Source organism: Phyllobates terribilis, unplaced genomic scaffold (assembly GCF_046119375.1).
Source record: "Phyllobates terribilis strain yellow unplaced genomic scaffold, ASM4611937v1 Scaffold_9__5_contigs__length_417890890, whole genome shotgun sequence".
NCBI lineage: Eukaryota > Metazoa > Chordata > Amphibia > Anura > Dendrobatidae > Phyllobates > Phyllobates terribilis.
The window spans coordinates 390,362,137-390,377,116 of NW_027362769.1; the positions used below are offsets into that span (position 1 = coordinate 390,362,137).

The following is a 14,980-nucleotide window of genomic DNA, read 5'->3' on the forward strand; positions in this document are numbered from 1 at the left end:
TGATTATTATCTGCGCCATCACTCCTGCACTACAAGGCCCAGCATCACCTACTTCACCACCTACAACAACATCTACACTGCCCTGGAGCTACCTCTACCTGTGGAGAGCTACACCATCCCTGCTGCAGTAACATCAGCTCCAGAGGACTGCTCCGCAGCGGCGGCTCCCCTTAGCCGCATATCACAGATGGCGTCACAAACTTTATGCAAACACTATTAAATCCCCTATCAATCACTCCCTTTTATTGACAGCCCTGGGTCACGGACCAGGTCACCGCCACTGTGACATTCCCCAACATCTACTGGCCCAGCACCGGCGTCATAAACATCATACAGGCACATGCACTTTATTGAATTAATTAAATTATTGTATGAATTATGGAATATCTATTTAATATGCGTAATTTAATTTGATTTTTTACATCATGCCATATTGGAATAATTATGATTCAGTTTCTAAATCCCAACTAAATTCTATACTTCTCTTTGGCGCCCTCTTACCACATTGATTTTAATAATTCCTTGTGTCTGTGATTCATGGCCACATCTGATTTAATTAATTAAGATGAACATTTTCATGACATTATTTGGACTTTGTTTTGAAGTTTTCCTCCTTTTCTCTTCCAATATATATATACCCTAGTACGGTCGCTGACAGCTCCATACTAACAAAAGAATCACTAGCTGCCACCACCAATCATTTATAAAAGTGGATTGGCACCTGTAACAGGTAGTGTATGGCTTCAGGGGTGCAGTTTACAGAGCAAGAGGAACAGAGCTATTAAATTTTACATATTTAATGCGGAAAGGAAAGATAGGCAGTGTTTATAAAAAATATACAAAGAGGATACAAATGGGAACAAAACAATATGGTACATACAACAAAAGGTATAACACCAAGACAATTATTAAACTTGTATCACATAAATGGTTCAGAGCATAGCAGAGGGAGGTACTCCTTAGGAAAATGGATAGTACCACAGATCAAGGTTACATACCGACATACCTCCCCTTGGTGAGCTCATATGTGGGCCTGGCTGTGGGATGTGCTAGGTCTTTTAGCAGTTTATGAGATTCCCAACTATCAGGATGTCTTCGCCCCTGGAGGTCCCATGCAGTAGATATTGTCATAATGTTTTTTCTATTGCGATTTTACCTTTCTATAGAGATGAAACATGGCAAGGATAGCATCATCCATTGGTGGGGGGCACCACATGTGTCTTTGTCAGATGCAGAAAACACACTAGAAAAATAATGTAATTGAAATAAGACTTTACCAATAAAGTTTTATCAAAGCTAAGTAATAGGAAGTTTCCATAACATGAGACAAAAAATTCAGCTGAAAAAACTCGATTAAAATACATGTAAAAAATGCACTCAAAACATAGTAAAAAAATGCAAGTAACCTAATTTAGCTAATCAATGCAGAAATGCTGCAACATTAAATACTCATCATGGGAACACAGCCTAAAGCTGTCATCAGAGTAAAGAATCTAAGGTGTAATATACAGTGGGGAAAATAAGTATTTGATACACTACCGATTTTGCAAGTTTTCCCACCTACATAGAATGGAGAGGTCTATAATTTTTATCGTAGGTCATTTCACCTGTGAGAGACAGAATCTAACAATACAATCCAGAAAATCACATTGTATGATTTTTACGCAATTGCATTTTATTGCATGAAATAAGTATTTGATCACCGACCAACCAGCAAGAATTCTGGCTCTCACAGACCTGTTAGTTTTTCTTTAAGAAGCCCTCCTACTCTGCACTCATTACCTGTATTAATTGCACCTGTTTGAATTTGTTACCTGTATAAAAGACACACTCAATCACACTCCAACCTCTCCACCATGGCCAAGACCAAAGAGCTGCCTAAGGACACCAGGGACAAAATTGTAGACGTGCACAAAACTGGGATGGTCTAGCGGAAAATAGGCAAGCAGCTTGGTGAGAAGGCAATAACTGTTGGCACAATTATTAAAAAATCGAAGAAACACAAGATGGCTGTCAATTTTCCTCGGTCTGGGGCTCCATGCAGGATCTCACCTCATGGGGTAAGGATGATTCTGAGAAAGGACAGGAATCAGCCCAGAACTACACGGGAGGATTTGGTCAATGACCTGAAGAGAGCAGGGACCATAGTCTCAAACATTACCGTTAGTAACACACTATGCCATCATGGATTAAAATCCTGCAGGGCCCACAAGGTCCCCATGCTCACGCCAGCACATGTCCAGGTCCACTTGAAGTTCACCAATAACCATCTGGATGATCCAGAGGAGGCATGGGAGAAGGTCATGTGGTCAGATGAAACCAAAATAGAACATTTTTGTATCAACTCCATTCGCCGTGTTTGAAGGAAGAAAAAGGATGAGTACAACCCCATGAACACCGTCCCAACCGTGAAGCATGGTGGGGGAAACATCATACTTTGGGGGTGCTTTTCTGCAAAGAGGACAGGATGCAATAAAATGCAAGTCAATTATGTAAAATCATACAATGTGATTTTCTGGATTTTTTTCTGTCTCTCACAGGTGAAGTTGTAGCTACGATAACACCTCTCCATTCTTTGTAAGTGGAAAAGCTTGCAAAATAGGCAGTGTATCAAATACGTATTGTCCCCACTGTATATTCTGGTTTGTTTCACACATAGTTCTTTATTCCCTGTTTCAATATATGTTCCTTCTTCGTTTTGCAGTCTTCAGTCGGAATCTACAATGTGCACATTATTCCAATAAGAACAAGAAAAAACACTGCATTCTGGTATGGTAAGACATTGTTAGTCCTCTGGCTGCCATAGCAGACAAACGACACCCCATGATCTCACAGTTGGTTACCAATTGTCTGATGGAGGGAGGGCTCTCCCTCTGTCAATCTCAACCTTGATCACTACTCACAAGGGCATTGGGGGGGATGTTAAACTTTTGGTATTAGAGCTAGCTCCAGAAGTGAGAGTTTACCTGTATATCCCACTGCGGATGGAATGGACACAACCTCTACGCCTGTGCCACCCCTGGGACGATATACATGTCGACACTATACTATTTCCTTTGACTTCTATGGGTTTTACAGACAAAGTTTTACACACCAAGCACTGCCCATTTCTGTAATCCCAGTCACCTCTTGTTTCACAACAGTGCGGGTCCATAAAGCATTTATATGTGCACAAGGTAGAAAGCGGTCTGTGGAGTGCTAGGACAATGATCACCGGGGGGACAGTATTAGGGCTGAAAAATTATTTATTAGCCCTCTCCACAACGCGTTTCGATAGCAATACTATCTTCATCAGTCCACCTTGGTTTGATCATACGCCCGTTCTGGATCCAACTGAGGACCTGCGGTATCGGAGCCACGAATCGGTGACACACAGTCGGCTTCCAGTCACGTGGTCCGGGACTGCACAACCCCCCTAGGTGAGTGGCCAATTGGCCCCCCATGTTTATTCTATTATCCACTGGGTTCTTCACATAGCGAGCTCTTTCTTTTTTTGTTTTATACATAAAGCATTAATGGCATATCCTGAAAGATGGGAATAACCCCCTGCATCCGAGCAGCTGTATGATACAATTGCCAGGAGACAATACACAAACTTTATTAATACTGTACTAAAGTTAAAATAGAATTAGAAATGTCAGGCAGGAAGTCTGTCAGTATCACAATGTTTCATGCTGTTCACAGTGATGTTTCTACAGCAGAAGAACGCGTCGGGTGTCCGCCTCCAGTAGAAGACCGTGTCTGCGTGTCCACCTCCAGTAGAAGACCATGTCTTGGTGTACGCATCCAGTAGAAGACCGCATCTGGGTGTAAGCGTCCAGTAGAAGACCGCGTCTGGGTGTCTGCCTTCAGTAGAAGACCGCGTCTGGGTGTCCGACTTCAGTAGAAGACCGCGGCTGGGTGTCCGCCTCCAGTAGAAGACCGCGGCTGCGTGTCCACCTCCAGTAGAAGACCATGTCTGGGTGTACGCATCCAGTAGAAGACTGCATCTGGGTGTAAGCGTCCAGTAGAAGACCGCGTCTGGGTGTCTGCCTTCAGTAGAAGACCGCGTCTGGGTGTCCGCCTTCAGTAGAAGACCATGTCTGGGTGTACGCATCCAGTAGGCGTATACGCCTGAATCCCATTTTGTGGGGGGTGCAGACATAAGCCCCGATGGGAGCAACTAAACGGGTGTGAAAGCACCCTAAGACATAAGAGCTATGCTGGCACAACATCAGTGTATCACAAGTATTTATTTATCTATAGAAATGTTGTTAGGCAGATTATTAATGCAATAAGAGCAGAAAGACTCATACTTATTGAAGAGGATAAAGTTCTACAAAAAAATTCTATTTGTAGGATTTTTTTTTCGTAGGTTTACTTTTATCCACAACTGAACACTTTGCTTCTTCTTTCCTCTGTGGCCCTGCAGTAAGAACATAGAAACTTTATTACATGTACATACATTTATCAGCAATTATTTGTAGACAGTATTGTTTGGCAATGGTAAAAGTCCGATCTGTCAAAATATAGATTTATTCCATACAGTAATGCCATAAAAAATTAAACTGATAGAAATTATGTTTTACAGTCATGTTAACACCACAAAACAATAGAATAAAACAATTGTATGTACCCCAAAATCGTACCAAAAAACTACAGCTCTCCTAGAAATAAAAAAGCCCTGCCACAGACACATAACATGTCATTATAGAAAGAAAAACAAAAAAATGACCAAAATCTCTTTTTTTTAACAAGGTTTAATTTTTTTTTTAATGTAGTAAAAATGTTAAAAACTGCATAAATTTGGTATCATTGTGATCTTCCCGCACCGCAGAATCATTTTTACCAAAAAATTATGAAAACCAAACCCAAGTAACAAAGGCAGAATTAATATTTTTACACATAGAATTTTTTTCCCAATTTTTTTTCAGTATTATATTCATTATGGTATTACAGTATTTTATTCTGCAAAAAAACAACAACAATCCCTCATATTGCTGTGTCAACAGAAATGTAAAGTTATGGATCTTGAGAGAAATGAAAGAAAAAAACGACAGCACAAAAATGAAGATTGACTGTGGTGGGAAGAGTACCATGAAGACCACCAAACTGCTTCTCCCCTGTGTCTCCTTACATAGACCGGTCACCATGAATACATTGTACCATAGAATAGATGGTTGCATTTAGTCTCTAACGCTGGTGGGGGTGGACCCACTGTGCCGCGGGCTGGGCTTACCCTGAGGGGCGTGAGTAAGTGTCTATCGGGTCTTTACTAGAGCCTCTGATGGTGTGGATAGGCTGGGATGCCGGTAGACACCAGGTACCGCTCCAGAGCAATCTCCAGAACTGCAGCAGCTGACCGGAGGGTCAGAGGCGCGGGTACGAGGTACAGGAGGGTGAAAACAAAGACAATCTGAGGTCAGGGCAGGAAGCACAGGTTCGATACATGTAGCTGAGGATCAGAGAGGTCAGACAGGACGAGTACACAAGCCGGGTCATTAACGGAAGACAGAATATGGTGGAATGTGTAAACACCGTACTAGCAGACTAGGAAGCCGCGGAATTAAATCTCTGGAAGACAGGGTGGATACAAATTCCTGCAGAGTTCGGCCGCCTCCCCTATGACTCACAACCAGCACAAGGCAACTCAGGGCGATGGTCGGGCACCGGATGGAGCAGAGCGAAACACACTGTGAGTAGGGCAACATTTAGAAGGCGGGCGAGTGGACGGCTTAACATAGTCTTTCGGAGGGGAATTGATTCATAAAGGGAAGTCCAGAGGACCTGAACCTCACAGTCATACTGTACATTTCAATACGGCCTATGGACGGGGTTGTCCCGTTTTGATATTGTTTGTGGTACTATTATGTATACTGGGTATGTAATTCTGCTGAATATCATTATGAAATGTTATTTACCTGGTGGAGAATCTTACCTATTGGCGGCTCTTGATTTCCAGCCTCAACATTTATGTTACTTTGTGGCTTTTGCTCCAAAAGAGTCTTCCTGTTCTCATTGTCAATTAAATAAAATTTACCTGGATAGAAACATAATTTAATATTGTTTTGAATTATTCCAAATAGATTTTGTAGGTAATTTCTATAATTTAGCCACTAATTTCTCATCTCAGACTTTTCCTACACATTCAATCCTTGTGACTGCAGTTACAGCGTTGTCTAGTTAGTCTTACGTTGAGCAGTGCTTTTAAGGCTTCCGACCAAGGCTTCCACCTGAGTCCCTGAAAAATGAGATTCAGACAAACCCCTGACAATGCCAATCACTCCAAATTAGGATTTAAATGGACCTTGTTTGCCCTCATTTACAGCAGAGTTTGTATTTTCTGAAGGACACAAGAATATTAATTTCCCAGAGGAGCATGCATGGCTTATAAGTCACCTCACTCTGACATGCCAGGCTTGGCATGTCACTCTCCACAAGGAGAAACGTTACCCCTTACACACCAGTCCAGAACCTTTCACCTAGCCAAATCAGATCAAAGAATCCTAGAATGTTGGAGGTGGAGAGGACCTACAGGGTCCTCGTATCCAACCCCCGGCTCAATGAAGGAGTCACTAAACTACCTCAGACAGATGTCTGTCCAACCTCTGTTTGAAGGAGAACTCACCACCTCGTGGCCATCTGTTCCACTCATTGATCTCCTCACTGTCAAAATGTTTTTTTTTTAATATCTAATCTATATCTTCTCCCTTTCAGTTTCATCCCATCCCTTCAGATATTTGTAGACAGCTATTAAGTCTCCTCTCAGTCTTCTTTTTTGCAAGCTAAACATTACCAGATCTTTTAACCATTTCTCGTAGGACATAGTTTGCAGTCCGCTCACCATGCTGACTTGCCAGGCTTGGCTTGTCACTTTCCACAAGGAGAAATGTTACACTTTAGACCCCTGAAGGACAGTACAGTGTAGTTGATATTCATGGGCGTTTTCCCACATGGAATGATGGTCAGTCTGGTAAAAAAAAACTGCAGCATGCACCATTCTGGTCCATTTTCTGAATCAAAGTATTATATGCAACAGAAAGAATGAATCTGAGTGGAACCTTGGCTGTAGGATGCTAGTACACATTACTGGAGAGTCGTAGGAAATATATGTGGATTACTGCTCTCCACCTGTATTTGCAACATGAGTACCAATGCAACATGGCCAATAGCAATAATCTGGGTGCAATTACCACCATTTAGATGCAAACATGTGATAGCACCCTGAATGTAAGGTCCCACATAGAGGTTGACATGTGCTTTATGGAGGATCAAAGAGGCTTTTAAATGAATAATGAGCAGTTAAGTGTAAACTGATTGCCTACTGTTAATGGACAAACAAGATCTCCAAAACTACGGGACCATTAAACAGGTTTTCTCAACATCTTTCCAGGAGTACACTGTTCCTCCGCCTCCCGTCTTCCACCTTGCCATGATTGACAGCTCAGACCAGTAGCATCATTGCACTTTTCTAATGTGGCAAACCTCTGCCACATCAGAGAAGCGCAAGGACACTGGAGAGAGCTTGTAAGCGCTGCGCTCCTTGACTAGGAGACCGGCGACCACTGAGGTCTAGTCTAGGAAATGAGAATAAATAAAAATTCCTTCTGTTCGCAATGAAGGAGGAATTTTTAACTAACAAGTAAATTACAAAGTAACTTGTTCTTACCAGAACTCAGCAATTTTAACCATTTATTATGATGTCATTTAGACATTGGTGCAACCCCCAAATTTTCTCACTTGCGGACATTTTCCTGAATCGTTTTTGATATTTTTCTTGCGGCGTCATTTAGTCTATACATTGTGAAAAAGTTTTGAGCATGTCACTTCTTTTAACCATTTCAAGGTTCCTAAAGATTCCTTTTTAAGGCAGGTTCTGCCCGGAATCCACCCTAAAAACTCATTGGCTCCAATTCATCAAGACCGGCTATCTTTACGTCGGCCTTGAGAGGGCAAGGGGGAATGCGAGTCTCCTGTTTCGCTAAGAAGCACATATGATGAATCAGGAGTTTCTGATGAGTGGCATGTGCCTCTCCACAAATCTTACTCCGGTCGTTCCTGGAATAAGATCTGTGGCATAGTGAACACCACCACTTGTCAGAAATTTGATGAGCAACAATGGCTACGTCTCCGTCCCACCCCAGGTTCACCCACTGTGTATGAAGTAGGTGAAAATGGTGTGAGATTGCCCAAAGTTGCAAAACTTTAGCACACCCTCAAGTTGCACCAGAATTTTGAGACTTTTCGAAGCTTTTTATGCCAGTCAAGTTGTGTTCTGGCTTTTGATTAAGGTGTTGTAGATAAAAACAGAAGTGGATTCAAAAAAAGAGGAGAAAAATCTGTACCTTTTGCTCAATTTTAATTCATACATGGCTTTCGCTTCAAAATTTCCTAAAAAAACTTGAACATAACCTGACTGTGATGCCTCGCCCTTAAGCCAATTCACACAGGTGTATTTTTTGCATCTGATTTTTTTATGGAAACATTACAATTCTGTAAAATAGTAAACTGTCCTTGGTCTTGTAAATTATTAATAACAGCTAATCAGGCATATGGATGACAAATGAGAAAAAAACTATCCATTTTTTTCTGGATGATGATTCTAAAGTCACAGAATACAGATACATAACAGAAATGTCCGAGTTTCTTACCGCTCTCTCGTAGGACCATCTTCTCTATTCCAGAATTCAATGCTTCATGCGTTACAATCACTTTATACTTTTTTTTCTTTTGTATGGTTTGAGACTTGACTGTCATGTCGCTAACAACAATGTAGGTCCCATCTTTGTTGGGTTTTTTACTTAAAGTGTGTTTATATTCCTTATAGGCTTTTTTGTTGTCGTTCCGACTCCAAGTAATTTTGATTTCTTCTGGGAAGAAATGTGAAACTTCTGCTCTAATTACATCTTTACTCAGAAGCGTCACATTCACAGCTTGGATTCCTGCACGGTAAAAAAAAAAATTAGGAGTGAATTATGTATCCTACTGGGCATTAGATCTTAAGTAACTTATGCCTCAGGTCAGAGCTCTCAGTTTTTTGGTTCAAAAGTCATTTTAGTAACAGTAGTGATAATTAGCTTCGAAGAAGGTGACCATGTCGAGTAGCTGGTGACCATGTCAAGGTGACCATGCCGAGTAGTTGGTGACCATGTCAAGGTGACCATGTCGAGTAGCTGGTGACCATGTCAATGTAATCGCAACTGCTTAGTAGAAATATTGGTTAATATGGAAGGGTATTTTCACTGTGTCAAAAACGCAACGTCTTACAGTTCCAGCAAACTGGATGGGATTATAGAATTTCCATTGGTCATTTTTTTTTACTTGCCAAAAACTGACCTGAGATGTGAGTTTCAAATCCACAATTTCTCTTCAACATCAAAAACGCGATACCATTGCCAGTCAAGTAAGTCAATTTACTTAAAAAGATGCAGAAATTCTACAAAAAATCTGCAACATCCAATACTCATCGTGGGAATGTAGCCATAGGTTAGGTGCACATGGTGTCTTTTAGACGTGAGTGTGCCCGCTCAGTTTTTGAATTAGCAAATACTTCAGGAAAAATGCCAACCGTGTTTTTCCTGAAGCATCTTCTTTGGCGTCTATTTTGCTGCAGTAATCTGGTTGGTGTCTTTTTTTTCTGTATAGATAAGCTAGTAAATAGCTTCCAGGTGGAAGCTACCGGAAGAATGGTCTGCTCACTTATTTTAGGCACTTCATGCCTTTCAAAGCCAGAACCTCAAAAAGAGGCTGACCATATGCACAGCAAGTCATTTTGATGTGGCAGCGCATATGTTAATTTAGCTTAGAATTTTTTAGGTACTATATCAGGCGGAATCAGCCTGAAGAAGATTTCATGTGCACATAACCTAAGAGAATAGAGAAAAAGGAGCTGTCCAGGTTCATGGCAAAATACTCCAGTGATAGCAACAGTCCAAACGATAGCCGGCACTCTCATCTTAATAAAAGAATTGCTTTATTGATACAGAAGTATAAAAGGCACAAAAAATAATTGAAATCTCTGCTGCGCTCCCAGGCAACATGTTTCAGACCTACAAAGGACCATTGACAAATGGTAAGGTTTTAATATTAGAGTTAGGACTGTCCCTTAAGGGTTGCCGTGACGTGGCGGGATGGCTTTTACATTATTTTGATCAAAATTATGTTAACTAAATACCCTTTATTATTTATCATTATTTTTATGCACTGTGTGATTTATTAATTTACTTCCAGTTATTTGGGTATTTTGCTTGTCTTTGGTTTTTCTCTGTCTAGTGGCCTTATGTGAACATGCATTTACATTTTGCATGCACATCAATTTACGTTTCAGTTCAGACTCCCTGGTTTTTTCTACAAAGAACCATGCAGGTCTGAAACATGTTGCCTGGGAGCACAGCAGAGCTTTCTTTTCTGCCTTTTTAATTTTTGTGCTGTTGTGTTCAACTATTTTTTGTGCCTTTAATACTTCTGGACAAATAAAGCAATTATTTTATTAAGATGTGAGTGCCGGCTATCGTTTGGATTGTTACATAACCTAAAGGGTAAAGTTTGTCTCTGTGGAGAGCACAAAATTGGTGTAAGGAGACTTACGGGGCTTTTATGCTGCAATATAATCGTGTAGAAAGCATTGTTAACAACGCTCATTTCATCAATGTCTTGTAATCACTCAATTATTGACCAAAACTTTGCTCATTGGATAAAAAGTCTTTTGTGCAGCACAAAAGAACAACAACAGCCTATACTGTATATATTGCTCAATGGACATCGTTTGCTTTGGTCATAGATGCCGATACAGTTGAATGAGTGGGTGCGATTATGTCATTTCATCGCGCACCACGCTGTGCAGAGCAGTGGAGCTGTTGAGATGCGCTGTGGACACCGGGGCAGTGGGGGAACGAGAAGAGAAAGTATTGTATTTATTTTTTTTAAATCAGTGAGTACATGGTTGCCATAATATTGCAGGACTGGGGGACTGCATTATACTATATGGGGTCTGCATTATGCTCTGGGGGGGCTACATTATTCTATGGGGTGACCGCATTATTCTATATGGAGTCCTGCATTATACTCTGGGGGTGCCGCATTATACTCTATGGGGGGCTGCATTATACTCTATGGGGGTGCCGCATTATACTCTATGGGGGCCTGCATTATACTCTATGGGAGGTCTGCATTATACTCAGGGGGGTGGTTGCATTATACTCAGGGGGGTGGCTGCATTATACTCAGGGGGGTGGCTGCATTATACTCTGCAGGTGGCTTCATTATACACTGGGGGGCTGCATTATACTCTGGAGGTGGCTGCATTATACTCTGGGGGTGGCTGCATTATACTCTATCAAGGACTATGGTGAGTGCATTATACTATATGAAGAACTATGGGGTGCATTATACTAAACAAGTAATATACTATATGGAGGACTATGGGGAGTATATTATACAATATGGAAGACTATGGGGTGTGCATCATACTATGTGGAGTACTATAGAATGTGCATTATACTGCATGGAGAACTATGGGATGTGCATTATACTATGTGGAGGATTATGGGGTGCATTGTACTAAACAAGTAATATATTATATGGAGGACTATGGGGAGTATATTATATTATATGGATCACTATAGGGTGTGCATTATACAATATGGAGGACTATGGGGTCTGTATCATACAATATGGAGGACTCTGGGGTGCATTATACTATGTGAAGGACTATGGGGTGCATTATACTAAACAAGTAATATACTATATGGAGGACTATAAGGAGTATATTATACTATATGGTGGACTATGGGGTGTGCATTATACAATATGGAGGACTATGGGGTGTGCTTCATACATTATGGAGGACTATGGGGTGCATTATACTATATGAAGAACTATGGGATGTCCATTATGCTATGTGGAAGACTATGGGGTGAGTATTATATTATGTGGAGGACTATGGGGAGTGCATTATACTATATGGAGGACTATGGGGTGTGTATTATACTATGTGGAGGTCTATAGGGTGCATTATGCTAAACAAGTTATATACTATATGGAAGACTATGGGAAGTGCATTATACTATTTGGAGGACTATGGGGTGTGCATTATACTATGTGGAGGTCTATGGGGTGCATTATGCTAAACAAGTAATATACTATATGGAGGACTATGGGGAGTGCATTATACAATATGGAGGACTATGGGGTGCATTATACTATGTGGAGGACTATGGGGTGCATTATACTAAACAACTAATATTCTATATGGAGGACTATGGGGAGTATATTATACTATATGGACGACTATGGGGTGTGCATCATACAATATGGAGGAGTATGGGGTGCATTATACTATGTGGAGGACTATGGGGTGTGCATTATACTATGTGGAGGACTATGGGGTGCATTATACTAAACAGGTAATATACTATATGGAGGACTATGGAGAGTATATTATGCTATATGGAGGACGATAGGGTGTGCATTATACAATATGGAGGACTATGGGGTGTGCATCATAAAATATGGAGGACTATGGGGTGCATTATACTATGTGGAGGACTATGGGGTGTATTATACTATATGAAGAACTATGGGATGTCCATTATGCTATGTGGAAGACTATGGGGTGAGTAATATATTATGTGGAGGACTATGGGGAGTGCATTATACTACATGGAGAACTATGGGATGTGCATTATACTATGTGGAGGTCTATGGGGTGCATTATGCTAAACAAGTTATATACTATATGGAAGACTATGGGAAGTGCATTATACTATTTGGAGGACTATGGGGTGTGCATTATACTATGTGGAGGTCTATGGGGTGCATTATGCTAAACAAGTAATATACTATATGGAGGACTATGGGGAGTGCATTATACAATATGGAGGACTATGGGGTGCATTATACTATGTGGAGGACTATGGGGTGCATTATACTATATGAAGAACTATGGGATGTCCATTATGCTATGTGGAAGACTATGGGGTGAGTATTATATTATGTGGAGGACTATGGGGAGCGCATTATACTACATGGAGAACTATGGGATGTGCATTATACTATGTGGAGGTCTATGGGGTGCATTATGCTAAACAAGTTATATACTATATGGAAGACTATGGGAAGTGCATTATACTATTTGGAGGACTATGGGGTGTGCATTATACTATGTGGAGGTCTATGGGGTGCATTATGCTAAACAAGTAATTTACTATATGGAGGACTATGGGGAGTGCATTATACAATATGGAGGACTATGGGGTGCATTATACTATGTGGAGGACTATGGGGTGCATTATACTAAACAATTAATATATTATATGGAGGACTATGGGGAGTATATTATATTATATGGATCACAATAGGGTGTGCATTATACAATATGGAGGACTATGGGGTGTGTATCATACAATATGGAGGACTATGGGGTGCATTATGCATTATACTATGTGGAGGACTATGGGGTGCATTATACTAAACAAGTAATATACTATATGGAGGACTATAAGGAGTATATTATACTATATGGAGGACTATGGGGTGTGCATTATACTATGTGGAGGATTATGGGGTGCATTGTACTAAACAAGTAATATATTATATGGAGGACTATGGGGAGTATATTATATTATATGGATCACTATAGGGTGTGCATTATACAATATGGAGGACTATGGGGTCTGTATCATACAATATGGAGGACTCTGGGGTGCATTATACTATGTGAAGGACTATGGGGTGCATTATACTAAACAAGTAATATACTATATGGAGGACTATAAGGAGTATATTATACTATATGGAGGACTATGGGGTGTGCATTATACAATATGGAGGACTATGGGGTGTGCTTCATACATTATGGAGGACTATGGGGTGCATTATACTATATGGAGGACTATGGGATGTCCATTATGCTATGTGGAAGACTATGGGGTGAGTATTATATTATGTGGAGGACTATGGGGAGTGCATTATACTACATGGAGAACTATAGGATGTGCATTATACTATGTGGAGGTCTATGGGGTGCATTATGCTAAACAAGTAATATACTATATGGAGGACTATGGGGAGTGCATTATACAATATGGAGGACTATGGGGTGCATTATACTATGTGGAGGACTATGGGGTGCATTATACTAAACAACTAATATTCTATATGGAGGACTAGGGTAGTATATTATACTATATGGACGACTATGGGGTGTGCATCATACAATATGGAGGAGTATGGGGTGCATTATACTATGTGGAGGACTATGGGGTGTGCATTATACTATGTGAAGGACTATGGGGTGCATTATACTAAACAGGTAATATACTATATGGAGGACTATGGAGAGTATATTATGCTATATGGAGGACGATAGGGTGTGCATTATACAATATGGAGGACTATGGGGTGTGCATCATACAATATGGAGGACTATGGGGTGCATTATACTATGTGGAGGACTATGGGGTGCATTATACTAAACTAATATTCTATATGGAGGACTATGGGGAGTATATTATACTATATGGACGACTATGGGGTGTGCATCATACAATATGGAGGAGTATGGGGTGCATTATACTATGTGGAGGACTATGGGGTGTGCATTATACTATGTGGAGGACTATGGGGTGCATTATACTAAACAGGTAATATACTATATGGAGGACTATGAAGAGTATATTATGCTATATGGAGGACGATAGGGTGTGCATTATACAATATGGAGGACTATGGGGTGTGCATCATACAATATGGAGGACTATGGGGTGCATTATACTATGTGGAGGACTATGGGGTGTATTATACTATATGAAGAACTATGGGATGTCCATTATGCTATGTGGAAGACTATGGGGTGAGTATTATATTATGTGGAGGACTATGGGGAGTGCATTATACTACATGGAGAACTATGGGATGTGCATTATACTATGTGGAGGTCTATGGGGTGCATTATGCTAAACAAGTTATATACTATATGGAAGACTATGGGAAGTGCATTATA

The 14,980-nt window shown here is 40.6% G+C and overlaps 1 protein-coding gene across 2 annotated transcripts in view; it reads right to left on the bottom strand.

Annotated features, from left to right (window-relative positions):
• Nucleotides 1–781: 781 nt before the first annotated feature.
• LOC141162506 (uncharacterized) overlaps nt 782–14,980 on the bottom strand; it is an 82,155-nt gene continuing 67,956 nt past the window's right edge. Inside the window, exons 9-12 of one of the 2 annotated variants that reach the window (XM_073648680.1) lie at nt 8,631–8,921; nt 5,918–6,019; nt 4,296–4,405; nt 782–1,243 (exon numbers count right to left, since the gene is read on the bottom strand). In XM_073648680.1, coding sequence (XP_073504781.1) covers nt 4,329–4,405; nt 5,918–6,019; nt 8,631–8,921 — 470 coding nt within the window. In that variant the 3' untranslated portion in view covers nt 782–1,243; nt 4,296–4,328. Of the gene's footprint in view, nt 4,406–5,917; nt 6,020–8,630; nt 8,922–14,980 lie in introns of both variants that reach the window. The other variant, XM_073648679.1, reaches the window with a different exon arrangement.